This window comes from Halteromyces radiatus (genome assembly GCF_025201355.1).
Source record: "Halteromyces radiatus strain CBS 162.75 chromosome Unknown BX664scaffold_4, whole genome shotgun sequence".
In the NCBI taxonomy this organism is placed as follows: Eukaryota; Fungi; Mucoromycota; class Mucoromycetes; order Mucorales; family Cunninghamellaceae; genus Halteromyces; species Halteromyces radiatus.
The window spans coordinates 150,338-170,468 of NW_026251690.1; the positions used below are offsets into that span (position 1 = coordinate 150,338).

Below are 20,131 nucleotides of genomic sequence, written 5' to 3' on the forward strand. Positions count from 1 at the left end.
CTGCACACACACACACACAAAAAAGAAAATCTACATGATCCATACAATGCAACAAAATGCCATGGTTCTTTATTTTTATTTTTATTTTTATTAAATCAAACAAAACTATACTATTTCCTATCACGTCGATGATATCTGTCTCTACTTGAATCCCTATATCTATCCTTTTTTCGATGACTTTCCGAGCGATGATGTCTTGAAGATGATCTATGACTACTCGATGATCCTTGATGACGATGATGACGATGGGAAGATCTAGATCGATGGCTGTTTCTACTACTGTCACGATGACGGCGGTGGCGGCGATGGTGATGATCATCATCGTCATCTTCATCATCATCAAAGTCATCATCATGATAAACCTTGCGCTTCGTCTCTTCTTGTTGTTCCACCTGAGCTTCAAAATGATCATCATCTTCATAATCCACAATATCATCTCCATCTGAGTAATGTCTTGAGGAAGGAGAGTAACTTGACCGATGATGTTTCCGACTGTTAGAGGTACTGCTACTATTGCTGTATCTTCGATGACTGCTGGATGGATCCCGACTGCGAGAACGACTTCGTGTACGTTTCCGGCTTTCACGCGTAGACTTTGATGAAGGGGATCTGTGTCTGTATCTTGTTGAATCGCTTTTTCCAGAAGTCTCCTTTGTGTTGTCGCCACTTTTTTGTTGACGATGTGAAGAACGAGTCTCTCCATGAACATCTTCGTTGTCGTCCTTACTATTGTTGTGTGATACTGACTGTTGTTGATTGGTTGATTCGTTGAAATCTTCACTTTGTCGTCGACCAGTTGTTGAATGTTTCTGATGTTGCTGTTGTTGTTGTTGTTGTTGTTGTTGTTGTTGTTGCTGTTGTTGGGTATTTGAAGTTCGTCCACTACGACTGCGACTAGGAATGCCACCAGGACGGTAATGAATGGGACCACCACCAGCAGGCGGAGGGAAAAAAGGAGGAGGAGGTATACCACTTACTGGAAGAAAATTAGTATTTCTACCACCAGAAGCATTAGTAGAGAACATCCAAGACATGTCAGGGAAACCAAAAGGAGGCATAGCATTTCCATTTCCACCCATAAAGAGAGTAGGATTTGGCATAAAAGGCATACCAGAAGGAGCACCACGACCCATGTTATCCATTCCAAAAGGTGAATCCATCATCATCATGTTTTGTTGTTTTCGCCCAGCTGTGTTACGGAAGTTGTCATTTGATTCGAAGGGTTGTTGATGTTTTTGTTGATTTTGACGATTGTTTGATTTTGGATGGTCTTGTTGGGAAGACGGTAATGGCGATGATGATTTTGCTGGTGACTATAAAAATAACAAAAAAACGAATAATAATCCAACAACATATTAGCTATAACGCACGATGACCTTCATTTTATGATTTTTTTTTTTTTTTTACCTTGCTCTCCGATTCATCCATTTCAGTGCTTCGTTGCTGATTTATTTCCTCCCCAGTTGTGTGTTGATCTTGTTGATTGTCATGTTCAAATGCTTCCTTAATGGACTTGCGATCCTCTTGTAAAGCATCAATGATTTTGCGTAATGTCTTGTTGGGGACAATTTGATTCGAGGAAGTATCTTTTCCACAATTTGGACATTGATGTGAGTCACTCAAGGCAGTGGTAATACCTAAATATCATAAAAAAAAAAAAATAGTAAAAAGTTTAATACATATAAACCACACGCTTGACATGTAAAGGAATAGTCTTACATTCATCACAAAAAGATTTGCCACAGCATAATGCCATGGACGCATTTCGAAAGAGATTCTTGCAAACAGTGCACGTCAATTCATCAGGATTTGTATCTGTTCCCTCGTTCAATTGTGGTACGGTAGGTGGATGATGGGTTGAGCTATAGACACAAACGAAAAAAAAAAAAGGTTAATACTGTTCATATGTACATAAGATATCAACACTTGCCTGATTTGTCGAGGTACATATTGTCCTTTTGGAACATTGGGACAATAATAAATCCAGTGACCTACAAAAAAAAAAAAAAAAAAAAGATCAGTACAGAGGAATAAATTATGTCAACACCATAATGACGTTTTAAAAATAGGGACAAAGCCAAAGAAGAATTACAAGCATTACCTCGTTGTTGACATTTGAAACATACATATCCAGGTGGAGGCTTTTGTGATGCGGATGGTAAAATAGAAGATCGTTGTTGTTGAGATGAAATGGGTCTAGCCATACTGGCTTGCTGCATCATGAGTTGAAATTGTAATGGATTCATCATACCCATATTCATCGCCATCATTGGATCGAATATATTGCTGTTACTATTGTTACCTTGGTTCATAGAGTAATTGGGCATGTTTCTACGAAATGATTGAGGTGATCGATTGTCTACTTGACTGGAGAAACAAAAAAAAAGAAGACACACATAATATAGAAAAAAAAAAAATAATCATAATAAAAAAGAATGAATTAATATACAAGTAAAACATTTAATTTTATTTCAATCGTACGTTTCAGTTTGCCTAGGAGAATCTATACGACTATTTTGTCTATCTTGATGTGGTATTCGATTGTCGTCAGTTTCCATTGTATTCATTTTCTCAAGAAAAAAAAAAAAAAGGTTAAGAGCAACCGAAAGAAAGAAAAGAATCAGTTTGAGAGAAAAAAAAAATAATAATAATAACGGCGTCGAATTTCAACCACCGCAATAAAATGAATTTGTTTTATTTTTATTTACAAGGAATAATAAGAAGAAAAATGCATATCATAAAACAAAAGATCTATCTACTAAATCGAATCTTCAACACGGTAAGCAACAACAGCATCAACCTTATGTACCGCAGTTGAAAATGAACGTAACCGAATATGTTCACCACCACCAGGAATCAAATTAGCATCACTATCAGTCCAAGTTATTGGTACTTCCACATCTTCAGAAGCATAGACTAGAACATTGAATGTACCTAAAGTAATAAAAAAATCATAAAAGTTAAATTATCATCATTCCAGAACTGTTTTCCTTCTTTTTTTTACTTACAATCATCATCAAGAGTAGGTAGAAAGGATACACTGGCAACAATTTGACGCATAATAGATCGAATTTCTTGAGTTGTGTTCTTGCTATCGTTTTGAGATGAAGTATCATCCACCCTATAAATACCAAAGATCAGAATATATTCCTTTTCCAATTTCTTCCTTAAATTTTACCCATGTGTTGATTTGTTCACGTTGACATCGAATTGCCATCGTTCTAAGGTTTCATTTGTGTCCTTTGATTTGATCACCAAAACAAGTTTACTGATTTTGTTTGTTTGTAACCAAGCTACAATGCATAATATAAATAATATCAATTGAAACTATAATAATAATAATAATAATTCTTCCACTTTTTTTTTTTACCTTTCAATTGCTGTATAATGTCATCTAGATAAGCATTCAATTCTTCATTAATAGACATCAGGACTGAGATGCCATACCGTTTCTTTTGTTGGAAATCTTCGGGTGGATAGATCCCTCGTTGGTATAAGATACTATCATCAAGAAAGAAAAAAAAAGATATTATTAATCAGGTTATTAGATCGAGTTAAATCACTGTTTCATCTTTTCTTACCTATTCAAACTACATTCTACATAAAAATAAATAAAAAAGAAATGAAACGTGCGAAGAAAACTATATCAATATAAAAAAAAAACACTTTTTGGCCATTGGTAGACGAATATAATAGTACTTACCAAAAAAACCGACAACTAGATCTGAAGAACCGTCCAATGCAATATGAGAATCAGACCCCATCAATGTATTCAATTGCTAAAAGAAAAGAAAGGACGAAAAAAAAAAGGTCGAACAAAGAAAGAAAATACGAGTGCGAAAGCATCTTAAAAAAAAAAAAGTGTTTTCGAATCCCGTCTCTTGTGCTGCTGATAGACCTATGAAATTTTTCTCTTAAACTGGTACATCATGCATGATGATTGGACAGGACCACTGATGTAAATCGATTCAAAAAGTTCAAAGTGGTAAAACACCAGTTTTTCTTTTATTTCTTTGTATTTTTTTATGATGATGTCAGTTTCTTCTGGTAGACCGACTTCCATCCATTATCCTCAATAGACCAAATTCATTGACTGTTATTTCAAAACATATATAAATAAAAGATTGAACATGCAATTTTTTGTTTCCCTTTATTCAATAATTGTTATTGCTGAAAAAAAAAGACTAACTAGACTACCAAATATGAAATATACAATAATAATAATAAAAAAAGAAAAAAGAGAAAAAAGAAGGGGAGGAGAAGTAAAAAGAATCAAATGAAGAGTTATAAACTATATACGAATATAAAACCAAGGTACCCAATAAAAAAAAAAAAAGGAAAGAGAGTGAATCAAATATACATTTCATGATGGAATATCTATCGCACATCATCATCATCATCACTACCACCAATATCGATTTCTTCATCTTCGTCCTCATCGGATAAGCTTGATTTGGTAACCTTGACAGTTGTATCAGGTGCTGGAGAGAAATTCTTTTCATTTACCATCGTCGTTGCTAAGGTTGTCAATGGTGATGCTGAAGAAGATAATGATGGTGTTATAGAAATAGACAGTCCACTAGGTTTTGAAGGTGTCGTTGTCGTTGTTGATGCTGTTGTTGTTGTTGTTGTTGTTGTTGTTGCTGATGTAACTGTCGACGTCTTGAGTAAAGTTTTATCATCATTGTTACCTTCATGATGTTCTACGACATGATTGCTATTGTCATTTGGTGACTCTTTTCGTTGAACCTTCTTACGTTTTGATCCATTGTTGTTTGATTTCTTCGTTCCAGGGATCACCACATTGTTGCTACGAGGTAAAGGAAGTGCACCATTCCAAGAAGCTGATTTTTTAATCATTGAAGTCGTAAGTTTACCACCTGCCCATTTTCCATTGGGTGCACCATTTGTTGCCACCGTAGGAGGTCGTCGTCGTCCATGTGGTAAAAAATTCGCCGGTTTTCTGAAGGCTGGAGGTACATTTCCTTCTTCATCAATGTCGAATAACTTGCGTCTTTTGAGAGATAGTGTAGTCGCTGAATTTGAGGTTTGTTGGTTTTGAGATAAAGGTCCTCGTAACTGAAGAGTAGATCGCATAGGTTGTACAATAGGTCCACTAGCTCGGCTAAGTAGTTCCTCTAAATCCATTGATTGACCAGTTTCCATAGCATCAATAGCTGCATCACGCATTCGTTTCATTCGCAACCGTACTTCATTCACATCCGTATCCGATTCCGTATCAGCATCCGAATCGTTGGCATCCATATCCTCATCGTTCAGAATATCAATATCTAGATCCCTTTGTCGTTGCCGCTGGTCATTTTCTGTCAAGTCAGATAATTCATCTACACTTTTGCTGCGAGGTCGTCGACTGTTGATGATTGAAATGGATCGTTGTTGTTTCAAATCGGATGTTCGATCAAAACTACCAAGAAGAGGAGCTTTCAACATACCAAATGAAGATGATGAATTTCCACCTCCAATTTTCAGTGTCTTGTAAGGGTGTGATAACAGTAATTGCTGAAGTTGAGTTGATGGTGGTGGTTTGTGATGATGTGTTCCTGATGTTGCTGTTGCTGACATCATGAGTAATGACTTTTTGTTTCCCAAATCAGTACCACTGGCAGTTCGTCCAAGACCCAATATTGGTTTGCCGCTACGTACACCAGATGGTCCACGAGAAATAGGTATAGTAGAGGAGAAGTAGCTTTCTATACGATCACTCAGGAAAGGTCCTAATCGATTTTGAATAGAGCATGTTACCGCTAGTTCTTGAGCCCGTCGTAAAGGAATCCAAGTGCCACATAGTTCACTGTCTCTGTTTGGTATACGAATGCGTTCCAATTCAAAACTAAGAATCATACTTCGTTCCCGTTCGGTATCGATTCCTCCTGCAGTGAGTAAACTTGTACCATTCACAAATCCAGTATCCAATCGCCGCAATACTTTGTACGATTTTTCGCCATTTTCATCTGGTACACCCAAGGTTGCTACACAAACTGTAACATTATCGATGACTGTAATATACATTGGTGGATTGGTGGGTGTTGTTGGATAGATCTTGTTGGTATCGGTTGCTTGGGGTGTTGTGGGTGTAGTTGGAGTAGATGGTGTTGATAATGTTGATGGTTGAGCTGTAGTCGTATTGGATATTAATGAAGATACCGGTGAATCCTTCTTGAATAAAGCGTCCAGCGCAGGAAATCGAGCCAAGGCAGATTTGAGATCAAAGGCAAGTGAAGGTGAACTACCGGATGAATTGGAAGGCTGTGATGATGTCGATGATGTTACTGAGGATGATGATGAGGATGATGATGCTCCCGTTGCTTTTGCCACTGCTTGCATGTAGGAGGCTAATGAACGAGCAAGATCAAAACTAGGAGTCAGATGTGACAGTCCAGGAATAGCCGATGTCAATTGTTGTAATGCTGTCAAATTGAAATTCGGTTGCGGATTGGTTGTTGTTGTTGTCGCTGCTGTTGAATTTGGATTTGTAGATGGTGCAGGAGATGCTGTTGGATTGTCCTTTTCATTCAAAGTGTGATCGATCGATGTAGTAGAGGTGATTGGCGCTTTTTCATCTTCTTCAAATCGAACAAATTCATCATCATCTGCTTCATCACCAGAAACAGGAGCAGATAGAGATCCTAGTTTACTTGTAGCTGTACGGGTATTAATCAATGATGCTGGTGAGGTCATTCCAGAATCTAAAAAAAAAAAAAAACGAAATTTGAGCACATGTATATCTTTTTTTTTTTTTTTTTTTTTTTTTTTTAAAGAGAGTTTGACTTACTTCGACGAGCTAGAGATTTGCGTCTAACTGAGCTTTGATGGTCACCCATTGGATCATCACCAAGAAGTTTGGCCAAACCAGGAGAACTTTCAATTTCAAATTCATCAACGAGTTCACGTGCACGACTTAGTGGAACCCTATATAAATTACCAAATAAAAAAAAAAGAGTCAGTACATTATATATATATATATATATATATATGATGTCTTACCATGCGCCACGACATTCGATCGGTCCTTTTGTAATAGTAACTACTAATCGACCTTCTTCTGCTTCAGCTACAGCATCAAAAAATCCCTTCCCCAAGACAGGACGAGCAGCTTTCCGTAATTGAGTTGCGTTCACACATCCTTCCACCAAATAAAAATGTTGACTGTTTCGCCGTTGATCATGTTGTTTTGCTGTATCTGCATGTCTTGTTCGTAAAGCGACATGTTCACTTGCACCATCATCAGATTGAATAAATCGAAGCACTTTCGTATCAGGTATATCATCAGGTGAGTCCAATTCGTAGCACTGAAGGTTTCCCAATACCTTTCTTGTAATAGTAAACTGATGGCCATGTTCTGAATACGTTTTGCTAGTCGGCGGGGTATCCACAGTTTCCATATCTTGTTCCTTTTGATTCAGAAAATCCTTTTCCCGAGATATAGTTGTTTTTTCCTTTTCCATTGTACCATCTTTGTTATTCTCAACGTTCTTGGTTGACTGTTGATGATCATCTTCGTTATTGTCACCTTCATCATCAGCTTCTCCAGTAGTGTCTTCCAGTGTTGCCACTGTTGGTTGTCCTTGTTGTTGCTCATGTAATGTTGTTGAACTATCCTTTGAGTCACGTCGCATTGATAAACTTTTGTTGTCCAAGGAGGAGGTAAAATCTGATGGTTCGTCCATTTGAGGAGCTTCTGATGCTATGAGAGGCCATGATTTGCGTCGTACTGGTATTTCCACACTATTTTCTTCTTCCTCGTCTTCTTCATCGGAAGCAGTTGTTTGCATTGAGGGTTTACCACGAATAGAATTGGCCAAAAGAGCCTTTTGTAATAATGAAGCTTCTTTTCCATTTGAAAGAGTACAAAAGCTTTTTCGACTAGTTCTTGCACTATTATTGTTGTTATTATTATTGTTATTATTATTATTATTGTTGTTGTTGTTGTTGTTTGAAGATAGAGTAGGTCCACCAAAATATAATTCCAATTCAGTTTCAGAGATAGATTCAGGAGATACAATATTCAGAGGTATTGGCTGATGGTGATGATGAGAAGTGTTGTGTTCAGGAAGATGTAGAGTATCGTTAGTCAAATCTTGTTCAAATGTGTAAGGCGTCCAAAATTCATTGTCACCAAGTAAACCATTAAGAGGTAAAGAGAGTTTTCGTCCCACCAATTTCGGAGAATCATTGTTGTTGTTGGAGCCATTTGTTGTAATCGTTGTTGTGGAACCAGAGTTGACATTGCTTGGCCGCCGAAAGATAGATGATCGTCGCCTTGAGACTTCAATGTGAGCCATAGTTTCATCTCCTTTCATCATATCTTCATAATAATCCGAGTAATCTGCTTCGCTATCTTCTTCTTCAGAATCCATTTTAGACATCAAAGGTGAACCATCTGCTGCTGCTGTTGTTGTTGTGGTGGTGGTGTGGTTATTGTCCAGTGTGGTAGGCAAGGCAGAAATAGATGATTCTCTTCTTGCACGTTTTGGTTCTGGTGATTCATGATCTGAATCAGTATGATGATCATCATCAATTGATCCACTACGTCTTGTACGTCGCCTCCTTCTAGTGGTTATCGTTGTTGATGGTACTCGAAGAGTATGACTTGTAGAAGGTGATGATTTACTACCAGTCATGGAAGAAGATCGTAAAAAATGTGCAGGTTCAGATAAAGTTGATTCCTTATGTCGTTTCGATGGTGAAGGATGATCATGTTCTTCATCAGATGAAAGATTGGAAGTGTCAGATAATACTTCTTCTTCTTCTTCTAGATCGTCATGTTTATGTGATGATGATAATCCATGTTGCTGCGCCAGTGGATGTTGTCCTTGTTGTGTTGCTGTAGAACCCGGTGGTAGATTTGATGAAGTAGATGATGATTTTGAAATAGTTGAAGAATTATCACCAGGTGTAATAAGACTATAATTGATTTTCCGAGAGTGTTTTTGATCAACATGCTTTGCTAATAAAGGTGCTCTTGGTGGATTGTGTTCAGCAGCTCTTTTGAAGTGTTGTGATATACGAGACGAGACAGTAGCAAAAGGTGTTGCGCCCCTATAGGAAAAAATAAATAAATAAATGTCAAACCAAAAAAAAAAAAAAAGTATATATTTTTTCAATTCATTATATTCATTTCATTTTTTTTACCCTAAAGTTGCATATTTATGTTTAACAATGTCATTTGCTAATTCTTTTGGTGAACTTGGTTTATTTCCTTTCTTGAGTAAAGCTTTTAAAATAGCAGTGAAAACTTTGTCTTTAGCGTCGTCAGGATGTATATTCGGTAAAGCTGGTTTTCTTCTTGAAGCTCGAGTATTTATTGTCGAACTTTTATCGTCATTGGAAGTTTTCTTTTCTGACATCCGAAGTAATGTTGACTAATAATATGAATTAATGATATAAAAACCACAAAACTGAGGAATGAAAAAAAAAGAAGACAAAAGAAAAGAGAAGAAAGAAAATGAAAGGAAGAAAAGGAAACAGACATCCAATTGAACAGTTTTTGGTCTCCGATTTTTTTTTTTTTTTTTTTTTTTTGAGACAAAAGAGTTTGAAATCAGTTCAATAAAGCAAATCCTACATATTTTTTTTTTTTTATTGAGGTGACACTTTTTTTTGGTACTACATATGTAATTTCATAATAATAAAAAAAAAAAGGATGATTTTGTAATAACATATCAATGATAACTAAACTTTGAAATATGAGAAACGAAACTTAAAGTATCACCTATACAATCCCATTTCGATATGAAAGAGAGAAAAAAAAATTTTTTTTGTGAATATCCGACTTTAAACGTTTAACCGCCGATCTAATGAATTACTTTTTTTTTTTCTTTGACGTATTGATAATACACCAAACTTACAATGGATTTTTCCTGTTGACTTTATGCCAATAATTAGATTCAATTTTACAACATTCAACGCAAGGTTCTTGGTATGAAGTGGAATGATGATGATGATGATTGCTTCTTGCCACCTTGACAGATCCATCTTGTTGTATGTATACTATTCTTTTTCGCCCATTGACCTTTTCACTAAAATTGGGAAATAAAAAAAAATATCATTATTATTATTACTTATTCATTATTTACCATCATATCATCATTGTCAACTATCATCTATCATAATATCATCTCTTCTTCATCCATCATCACGTGTAATCATCAATAAAATAAAAAAAAAATACTTACTATAATCCACATGCATTACAAAGTAATCTTGATCCTTCCATACTACGACGCCAAGAAGGTGTTTTTGTAGCTCCACAATTTGAACATTTCTTCTTTTGATTATCCTTGATTTTTAATTTTCTGGTAGTTGTGGATTTACTGTTTGTTATAGTAGGACTGGTAGCAGTGGCAGCAGTAGAAGGAGTAGCAGCAATACTTGTACTAGCACTAGTAGTAGCAGTAAATGGTGATGACTGTACCAACTCGCAAGACGGAGACTCAACCAAATTCAAATGATTATCCTTCATAGAACTGGATGCCATGAGAGGAAAATCAGAACAAGATGATGACATAGAAGGAAAAGAAGTCCAATCATGTACGAATCGATCATTATTCAGATTATCAACAGAATACCATTCCATAACTGATTGATTATATATCTCGCGATATCCAGATAATTCATGATTTACAGCCATATAATCAATAAAATCTAAAGAAAATAGTTTATCAATGTTATATTTCAATAGATTTGATATATTATGATTTATATTACTTACAACTCATCTTTTGTATTTAAAAGAAAGAAGAAATGAAAAACAAAAAAAAAAAAACGATTACGACAAAGTTCTCAAATTCATGCCTTTTTGCTGTTTTTCATACGGGAAAAATGGCTGAGCTTTTCAATGATTATATCCTTTGACATTTGAAGTTTGCCATTTTTAGATAATTTATCAATTCCTAGAAGGTCCTACTCACCATTATAAAGGAGGAAATTTGATCATCTGCTTTGTACTGCAAAACAAAAAAAAAAAAAAAAAAGACCCCTTTTGCTGTTTTTCAGCGGACATCCAATACCGCGCATATCATGGGGACAGAAATTTGCCTGTTTGGTGTTTTTCTTTTCTTTTTTTTTTTTTTTTTCTCTTTTAGATTATGATGGCATCTATTTACCCCTCTTATTTTTACAATATATTCCACAGTATAGAACCTTTAGAGTCATATGTCAAACGAAAAATAAACAAGAATTGGACTGGTCTTGAACAAGTTCATGTTGCACTTCCTTTAACTTTGCCTCCAATTCCTCCAATATCCCTTGAAACTGACCCCTTAGACATGGAAACTGTAACTACTTTTTTAATTGACTGACTTTTTTTTTTTTATCTCATTATGAAATTATTTTTATAGGTTTTAAAACTTGCTACTGACCATCTCAAAATACATCGTCAACCACCCCTCATGGTTCGTTATCTTCTAAGAAAAACCATGATCATTTTACAAAACATATCGTCATTAATTTTTTTTTTTTTATTTTCTCTCTTTTCTTTGGCGTTTATACTAGTGTAGTGACATCTTTCGAACGTACGACTGGAAATTACTATTCTGTCATATTGGTGGAAACAACATGTTACATCTATTACTTAATACCATTCTATTATTGAAATCTCAAACCGAAGTTTTTTACCACTTGTCAGGTACGAGAGAAAAAAAAAAAAAAAGGAGAAACCTTTGTGATATATTAATCTAATACTATATTTGATGTAGGGTTAACTATCAATATCAATGCGGAATTAACAACTCCTCCGATAGTGACATATCAGCAATATAATAGATACAAAGATACCTTCTTACACGACCTGACAATACCAAATAGTAGTCTATCAAATCGTATCATCAAAGAATTATCATCAGGCACCAAGCGACGTTCCAGTACCAATATATCTGATTTGTCTCCTGCAAAACGAAGAAAAGATGCCACAAATACGAACTTTTTGCCATCATCAGAACAGATCACAAAGAAAACAAAACGGAAAAGAAATCGACATGGAAAGAGTAAAGGGAACGATCCAGAAAGGAAGTCACTTTCAAAGCTTTCTTTTACCAACGTTAAAAAGACTACACCAAACTATATCACTATTACTCCTTATACCTCTTCTACAATGGATATTCCTTCTACTACCTATTTGGATCGCCACCGTATGTTATATGCAGAACCAACAATATCCAAAGATCAAGTGCAACGTTTTACCTATAGAACAGCTGGTAATACTTTCTAAAAGAAAAAGAAAATGAAAAAAAAAGTTTACTAAATTGATGATATATATATATATATATATATCATAGACGTATTTGGTCCTCATCCTATTGACAGTCAAATCTACAAGCAAGCATCTACTCTGTACATATTGAAGAACATGTTCCCAAAAGAATTCAAACGGAAATATGTAACGTATCGTATTAAAAATAAAATACATCACTTATATATGTGTACTCACTCGATTTCCCATCTGATTTCCATCGTTGTTCGTTGATATCTATAGGAAAACCATCCTTATTTGCCAAAGCGTGTCCAAAATGCAGTATATATTGTGGATCATTTGACAAGGAAACATCCTGCAAAGTCATTGACTAGAATCCTCAACAGATGGTGTCCACGGAAGGTAATTGCAGGAAATACAGAAAAGATAGGTTTGTAAAGAAACCGAACAGCAATTTATTTATTTATTTTTTTCTACTTATACTAGAAAACCAGTCCATCCATTGATGAATTATCTGTGCCTTATCGACAAGTGTTTTTGTTTGTGAAAGCCATAATGGAACAAGTACTTCCTCGCTCATTTTTTGGATCTGATCAAAATTGGCAAGTGTTTTTAAAAGGTAATTATGAAAAATGGTCAATTTCTTTTACAACTATACTGTCTTCTTCTTTTTTTTTTAATTTACTAAATGATTTCTATATTTATAGGTATATATCGGTTTATTACCATGCAGAAAAGGGAATCCTTCAGACCAGTGGATATATTAAAAGGTTATCGAATCACTCATTGCAGATGGTTGGACCCAATATCATCAGTATCAGCATCAACATTAGTATCATCACCGTCATCATCATCTTTAGAATCATCAGCATCTTCAATATCTTCAATATCATCAGCATCATCAATACCATCTTTAGCATCATCATTAACATCATCACCTGAATCATCACCATCATCGTCGGTATCACATCTATGCTCTCGACAGTCACCACCACTGAAAGAAATAACATCAGAATTAGCAACACAGAAACTTAACGAAGCATGGGTATCAGATTTATTTGTACAATTCCAAGAACAGTATGTGTCCTCAACTGACACCTCGTCACATGAGCCTCAAACATCACAGGCCCAGCCAACTACGCAACAGTCATCATCTCGTCTATCATCATTATCGTCACCGCTATCAACATCATCGTCGCGATCAATTCGACTCGTACCTTCAGATCTGGAAAAACGCACGGATATGATGATGCAAATTATTCAATGGATTTTCAATAAATATATTATTGAGCTACTCAAGGTAAAATGGAAAACATATCAAAAAGGTCAATTTTCATGGATACAAAATAGACTGATTCATTTACTGCGTTAGACATGCTTTTATATTACTGAACGCGCGAATCACAACAATCAACTATTCTATTTTCGACAGGATGAGTGGCACCAGGCATCGATTATTGCTGCAAGACAATCTCTACAGAATGGATTCATACAAATGGAGAAGGTATTGTGTTGTATAGAATCGCACAGTCGCAATGGGCCTTTTTTTTTTTTTGTACTCACAGATACGCTCGTTGTAGGATCCCATACATCATTTGATACTTGGATCATCATCTATACGACTGCTACCAAAGGGAGACGGCGTACGAATCATCACTAAAATGAAGGATGCATCTAAGGCGGTAAGAGTATATACAGATTTCAACAGGAAAAAATTGTTTGATATCTTTTTTTTTTTTATTTTCGACTTTGCAATCTTCCATAGATGACGACAAAAAGTGTGGATGACAAGGCTGCAAAGACCGACAACAATGACACTCTCAGAGGTATTCAGAAGGCTCTACAATTTGAAGTGGTAAGTTAAATTTATAGATATGAAAAGCCAAACTGCAACCAGATTGACATCGTATTCGCCTCTTTTATATATATGTATATACGTATTAGAGTCGACAAACTGATTTATTGGCAAGTGGAACTACAAGCATAGAAATGATAGTCGACCGTATATCCAGCTACAAGAAACAAGTGAAACATGCCTTCAAGGCACCTCCTACGTAATATTAAAACATAAGAAAGTGTCATCATCCCTAGCTAATTCAATTACATATATAGGTTTTATATGGTCAAAGTAGATATCAAGCATTGTTTCGATACTATTGATCAAGATACCATTTTGGATGTATTAGCTCATATTTTCCTGGATGTAAGTGAAAAAAAAAAAAAAAAAAAAAAAGAGAGAGATAGAAGAGAATGATTGAACTTTTCACTTTTGATTACACAGGACGGCTATATGGTACGGAATTATACTACTGTCAACCAAATTAGGGATAGGCTTGCTTCGTATTCCAAATTATCAGTCTTTGGCACTGGTAAGATGATGTGATTGATCTGTTGATTGTATGTTATCTTTTTATACTTTCATTTTATATTACGTTTAGATCAAGATGCGAACCCAGAATTAAAGGAAAGACTAGCTCCTAGATCAATCGTTGTTCTCGGTGAAGTAAGTAACATCTGTCTCCTGAAATAGCTTATCTACATTAAAAAGAAAACAAACAATTACTGCTATTTTTGTTCTTATATTTCTCATTCATTTCATTCTTTAGAAAAAATACCAATACGACTCCGCCAAAGCAATCTTATCACTGATCGAAGAACACATCAAGAAGAATACTATTGTGGTAAGAAAAAATACAATTATGATTTATATGGATTTAATTGTATTCATTCATATATACATAGTTAGAAAACCATTGCTATCGACAAAAGTCTGGAGTCCCTCAAGGATCATGCATATCGACTATACTATGCAAGTAAGACTCTCTTTTTTTTTGTAAGAAATCGAAACTAGATTTGTTCACTGATATATTATCTATTAGTCTTTTTTTAGGTTACCTGGAGAAACAAAAACTACAATCACTCAAGAAAGACAAGAATGGGGTAACAGAAAGACATTTTAAGGAGCACAGAAACATTACTCACCATTTTTTTTTTAACAGATATTGCTACGTTATGTGGATGATTTTCTGTATATCAGTACTGACCCTCATTATGTGAAAGAATTCGATACACTTATGACAAAAGGTAAAATAGTCAAACAAGAAAAGAAGATATTGCTCACCTTAGATAACTGCTTTTAGGATTTCCCGAATATGGTTGTTATATCAACACTAGAAAAAAGATCAATACCTTGGACGCTCATTATACAGGTATACAGTAAATAATAGAACATCGATAACATGTTCATTCCTTAATTTTCATCTTTTATTTTTGATATAGAAATCTTATGGTGCGGCTTACGACTGTCAACGACAAATCTGGATATATTCAATGATTACTCTGGTGCAACAGGTAGAAGTATGTCTTCACACCCTCCTAAGAAGAAAAAAACAGTAGATTGGAATAAAAACAAGTTACTAACTTTGATGTATGAATATTAGGCATTCGGAATTCATTGACTATTACCCCCATCCGCCCTGGTAGAATCATAGTGGAAAAGGTGATGAAGTAAGTTGCTAATATATATATAGTGTCGTTTCCTTTTTTTTTTCTTATATGCTCGATATGTTATTTTTTTTTCTTCAGTATAATCAAGGTAGAATTGAAATGGACGCGTCGATCAAGGAACACGGTGGATGCTAATTATCAGATTGTCTATGAAGCAGTTACGATGTGTGCCAAAAAAATGACGATTTATTGCAGGGAACTGACCAAAATGACATCTGAACCAATCAATCAAAAATTCATTCTAGGTAATCTATACTGGAGCAAAAAAAAATAAAAAAAAAAAAAAAAAAAAAAAAGGAAAGGAAAGGAAGAAAATGATTGATGTGATTGATGTGATTATTTTTAATTCTTGATTACTAGGTGTTATCTTTCAGGTTTTGGGTATTGTCTTGGAATTCTCCACGGATTCAATGTGTGAAAATAAAGTCATTTGGTAAGAGACAATATAATAATATTCATTGCTTCTCGATATACTTATCGTTTTTTTTTCTCTATGCACTTAGGCTTACTCTTCACGCATTTCAATCAGTATTGAAAAAAAGTCAACAATTTGGACCAGTCAATAGTTGTTTATCAATATGCAAGGCAAAATATGGTCCTGACAAACGATTGCAGAAAATGGTCAACAAATGGCAGTCATAGATGATAGTTGTTAGTATAGTTCGTTGATGCTCTTTATCTTGATTACACATAATAAAAGGAAAATTATAATCCCACAAGTGCCCTTCATATCCGTATACAAAGAAGTTTTTTTTTTCTTTCTTGACTTGTTTCAAATATTGAAGTTTTATCATTTGTACTAACTATTTGTTATTTATTCATTTTAATTGCCAGACAATCTCCTTCTCTTTACTTTTTAAGTTTTGATTTGGAAATCATTTAGAAAAACTTGAATTTTAGAGTACTCGTTCGTGAAGGTTGAAATTATCATGTCAATGACAGTGATGGCGATCCTGATGCTCATTTTTTTCTTCTAAATTTACTCTATAAATGCAATGATATAAAATGCATATGGTAAAGTGAAAGAGAATGGATTGATTTATATGCTGTTCAAACGTGGTATGATGATGGTGATTTTTGACCGAGTTGCAAAGATATAAAGAGGTACGTCCATGCGATGTTACAGTGTGTAAAGACAATCATGGTTTTGCATTCATTTAAGCTGAGGAGTTTTAACTTTTTTTTTGGCGGTTGAAACAATTCAACATAAAGATTCTTTTTCTCGTTTCTCTTTTTTTACTCTCGTCATCTTTTCTTTTCTTTTTTTTCCATCATGGCTACTGTAGCTGCTTGTGAACACTTGACCATGTACATTGTCGTGCGAAAGGATCTTGCAAAGGTAAATAAAGAAAGATATTCTATATACTCACTAGGACTTTCATTAACATTGTTTATTCACTTAAAATAGACTTTGAAGTGGCCTACTGGAAGGTAAAATAAAATATTAGTAATAATTGTTTTATACACACCTTTGTTTCTTAGCATTTTTTTTTTTTTGTTCTTTCTTAGTGTGATGGCTCAAGCATGTCATGCGGCAACAGCTGTTTTACATACAACTCGAAATGATTCAAATACCATCAAATACGTAGAAGATCACGAACGAATGCATAAAGTTGTATTAGAAGTAAGTATATTTAAAGAACAAGTGATGTTAAGGGACTCATTTTTTTTTGGATAGACAAAAAATGAAGAAACGTTGGGTGATCTAGTAGCATCTTTACAAGCACATAATATTCCTCTATATCGATGGGTGGAACAACCTGAAAATATCCCTACTGCTATGGCAACAGCACCTATACCGGAACGATCACCTGAAGTCAAGGATTTATTCAAAAAATACTGTTCTCTTTATAGATAAATTTCTCTTTATGAATTTTAATTCTAGTTTTGTATTCTAGTTTAGATCAAATAAACTTTTTTCTTTTGGTGCCTTTAATAGATGAATGTGATCAAACATGCATAAGGTGGCTTTTTCTCAATGCTGAGCGGGATACAAATCTCCAAAAAAAAAAATGTAGATGGCCATTTCGATCAATTTTTTTGATGTTTCCGTTTTTTTCTCTTCTTCGATTTTTTTTTTTTTTAACAGAGCCTGTGTATGTACAAGAGGCTTCTTTGTTACTCAAAACAGTCCAGAAATCAACATTTATATTTTACTTTGACATTTCCTCTACAGTCTCAACAACGACGTTATTATCGCTATAACACTATGGCTGATATTGATATTTCACTTTACAACACAGTGACGGAAGGAAAGGCCACTATCCTTTTCCCAAAAAGCAATGAAGTGTTTTATAACCCTGTACAAGAATTCAATCGTGATATGTCTATTGCTGCCATCCGTACTTGGTCTGAAATCTTTATGCAAGAAAAACGTGCTCGGATAGAAAAGAAACTCGCCAATGCCAAAACTGAACAAGATAGAATCAAACTTGCTGAAGTAAATATTTTTATATCGACACCAAAAAAAAATACATGTGACTCATTTATCTTTTTAACTTTTTTAGAAACTCGATGTTCAAATCAACCCTCATAACTTTACTATTCTAGAAGCTTTAGCAGCCACTGGACTACGTTCTATTCGATACGCCAAAGAAATTCCCAACCTGAAACAAGTGGTGGCTAACGATTTATTAGATGATGCTGTGGAATCCATTCGACGCAATACTATTTATAACAACTTGAGTGAAGATCTTGTTCGTGCCAACAAAGGTGATGCTATGTAAGTTACATTATATATGTAGAATAAAAAAAAATAACCTTTTTTTTTGGTACATAAATTGAATGATATTCTTTATGATAATAGGCGAGTGATGTACGATACAGTGGGAACCCAAAATAAATATGATGTGGTGGATTTAGATCCTTATGGTTCTGCTGCACCTTTTGTAGATGGTGCTGTACAAGCAGTATCTGAAGGTGGATTACTCTGCGTGACATGTACTGATCTAGCTATTCTTACTGGTTCCATGCATCCTGAAACTTGGTAATGACTCAAATCACCTTATATCTTATATATTAATATTTTTTTTTTATGTAGCTTTGGTAAATATAATGGTATGCCTTTGAAAGGAACCTTCCCTCATGAAATGGCTCTTCGATTGGTCTTACAAATGTTACAAACTTCTGCTGGTCGCTATCGTCGGTATATTGTGCCCATGATGTCATGTAGTATTGATTTCTATCTTCGTGTTTTTGTACGGGTATATACCTCTCCTAATGAAGTAAAAAAAGCTGCAAGGTAAAAACATATCACCAAAAATAGAAGACTTGTATTAAAATCTCATTCTTTTTTTTTTTTTTATTATTATAGCAAAATCGGTATCATTTATGAATGTAGTGGATGTCATGCATTTGCAACTCAACCTCTTGGAAAATACGATGTCAAGGATAATGGTAGTGAACGACATACCCCTGGATCTGGTCCTCCTGTGAATGAATTTTGTGATCACTGTGGAAGTGTACATCATGTAAGATATCAAAAATTGAATAAGACAATATAAAGATTGAAAAGTATTTATCTTTTTTTTTTTTTTTTTTTTTTTTTTAGGTTGGTGGACCAGCATGGATTGCAGGATTACATGACAAAACATTTGTAGGTAAAATGTTACAACATGTCAAGGATAATGAACAAAATTATGGTACACATGTGCGTATGAAGGGAATGATGTCTGTGATTCAAGAAGAAGTAGATGAACCTTGTTATTGGACTCTTCAAAGATTATGTGGTACTCTTCATTGTAATTCTATTCCTCTTCTGGATCTTTAGTAAGTGGTTTTCAATTTATTACTGTTGAATACTCATTTTTATATACTTTTAGTTCTGCCATTTTGAATGCTGGTTATAAAGCTTCTGCTTCTCATTGTGGTCCTCAAACATTGAAAACCAATGCTCCTTCATCTGTTGTTTGGGATGTACTACGTGCATTTGTCAAGAAACATCCTGTAGTAATGGCCAATATTGCTGAAAACTCTCCTGCTCGAAAAATCTTGGCAAAAGAACCATCGTAAGTGAATAAAAGAAGAAAAAGAAAAGATGAAATATTAAATATGTTTTATTTGATCTTTTTCTTTTAGAATCAACGTTGATTTTACAAGACATCCCGATGCAGTTGCAGAATCTAGGAATGGTGTACGCTATCAACTCAATCCTACAGCAAATTGGGGACCAAAGGCTCGTGCTGGCAAGAAACGAAAGACTGATGAAAAGGACACTGAAGAATAAGGATGATACTTTTTTTTTTTTTTAGTTTCTATCATTATCTTACTATTGTTTCATCTATGATACTATTTTGCATATATTCATGTATATATATATATATGTATGTATGTTTTTGTCATTGTTTTATTTTCCCTTTCTTTTTATTTTAGATTCATATAATAAAAACAAAATCATTTTGCATTCAATTAAAT

The 20,131-nt window shown here is 34.5% G+C and overlaps 6 protein-coding genes across 6 annotated transcripts; 3 read left to right on the plus strand and 3 right to left on the minus strand.

Annotated features, from left to right (window-relative positions):
• Positions 1-37: 37 nt before the first annotated feature.
• BX664DRAFT_331132 (uncharacterized protein) lies at positions 38-2,590 on the minus strand. The gene is made up of 6 exons (XM_051545079.1): positions 2,482-2,590; positions 2,102-2,367; positions 1,931-1,991; positions 1,720-1,862; positions 1,408-1,637; positions 38-1,313 (listed from the first exon to the last, which is right to left on the minus strand). The coding sequence occupies exons 1-6, from the start codon at positions 2,565-2,567 to the stop codon at positions 111-113; spliced, it is 1,989 nt and encodes a 662-aa protein (XP_051399532.1). The 5' UTR covers positions 2,568-2,590; the 3' UTR covers positions 38-110.
• A 52-nt stretch (positions 2,591-2,642) lies between these two features.
• BX664DRAFT_331134 (mitotic spindle checkpoint protein) lies at positions 2,643-3,799 on the minus strand. The gene is made up of 6 exons (XM_051545080.1): positions 3,704-3,799; positions 3,582-3,597; positions 3,371-3,501; positions 3,179-3,293; positions 3,009-3,121; positions 2,643-2,934 (listed from the first exon to the last, which is right to left on the minus strand). The coding sequence occupies exons 1-6, from the start codon at positions 3,762-3,764 to the stop codon at positions 2,759-2,761; spliced, it is 612 nt and encodes a 203-aa protein (XP_051399533.1). The 5' UTR covers positions 3,765-3,799; the 3' UTR covers positions 2,643-2,758.
• A 325-nt stretch (positions 3,800-4,124) lies between these two features.
• On the minus strand, positions 4,125-9,465 carry BX664DRAFT_331136 (uncharacterized protein). The gene is made up of 4 exons (XM_051545081.1): positions 9,154-9,465; positions 7,006-9,060; positions 6,794-6,930; positions 4,125-6,707 (listed from the first exon to the last, which is right to left on the minus strand). Exons 1-4 carry the CDS (start codon positions 9,366-9,368, stop codon positions 4,378-4,380), a joined length of 4,737 nt encoding a protein of 1,578 aa, XP_051399534.1. The 5' UTR covers positions 9,369-9,465; the 3' UTR covers positions 4,125-4,377.
• A 1,910-nt stretch (positions 9,466-11,375) lies between these two features.
• Positions 11,376-12,770, plus strand: BX664DRAFT_118951 (uncharacterized protein). Its single transcript, XM_051539748.1, has 6 exons — positions 11,376-11,414; positions 11,520-11,647; positions 11,718-12,215; positions 12,297-12,397; positions 12,494-12,641; positions 12,698-12,770. The coding sequence occupies exons 2-6, from the start codon at positions 11,578-11,580 to the stop codon at positions 12,715-12,717; spliced, it is 837 nt and encodes a 278-aa protein (XP_051399535.1). The 5' UTR covers positions 11,376-11,414; positions 11,520-11,577; the 3' UTR covers positions 12,718-12,770.
• A 4,207-nt stretch (positions 12,771-16,977) lies between these two features.
• On the plus strand, positions 16,978-17,654 carry BX664DRAFT_331148 (peptidyl-tRNA hydrolase II domain-containing protein). The gene is made up of 4 exons (XM_051545082.1): positions 16,978-17,057; positions 17,127-17,149; positions 17,228-17,342; positions 17,397-17,654. The coding sequence occupies exons 1-4, from the start codon at positions 16,992-16,994 to the stop codon at positions 17,574-17,576; spliced, it is 384 nt and encodes a 127-aa protein (XP_051399536.1). The 5' UTR covers positions 16,978-16,991; the 3' UTR covers positions 17,577-17,654.
• A 273-nt stretch (positions 17,655-17,927) lies between these two features.
• On the plus strand, positions 17,928-19,943 carry BX664DRAFT_262739 (N2,N2-dimethylguanosine tRNA methyltransferase; the record flags this gene model as incomplete). The annotated part of the gene is made up of 8 exons (XM_051540735.1): positions 17,928-18,158; positions 18,226-18,440; positions 18,525-18,704; positions 18,759-18,959; positions 19,032-19,188; positions 19,269-19,486; positions 19,540-19,725; positions 19,796-19,943. 8 exons carry the CDS (start codon positions 17,928-17,930, stop codon positions 19,941-19,943), a joined length of 1,536 nt encoding a protein of 511 aa, XP_051399537.1.
• Positions 19,944-20,131: the final 188 nt, after the last annotated feature.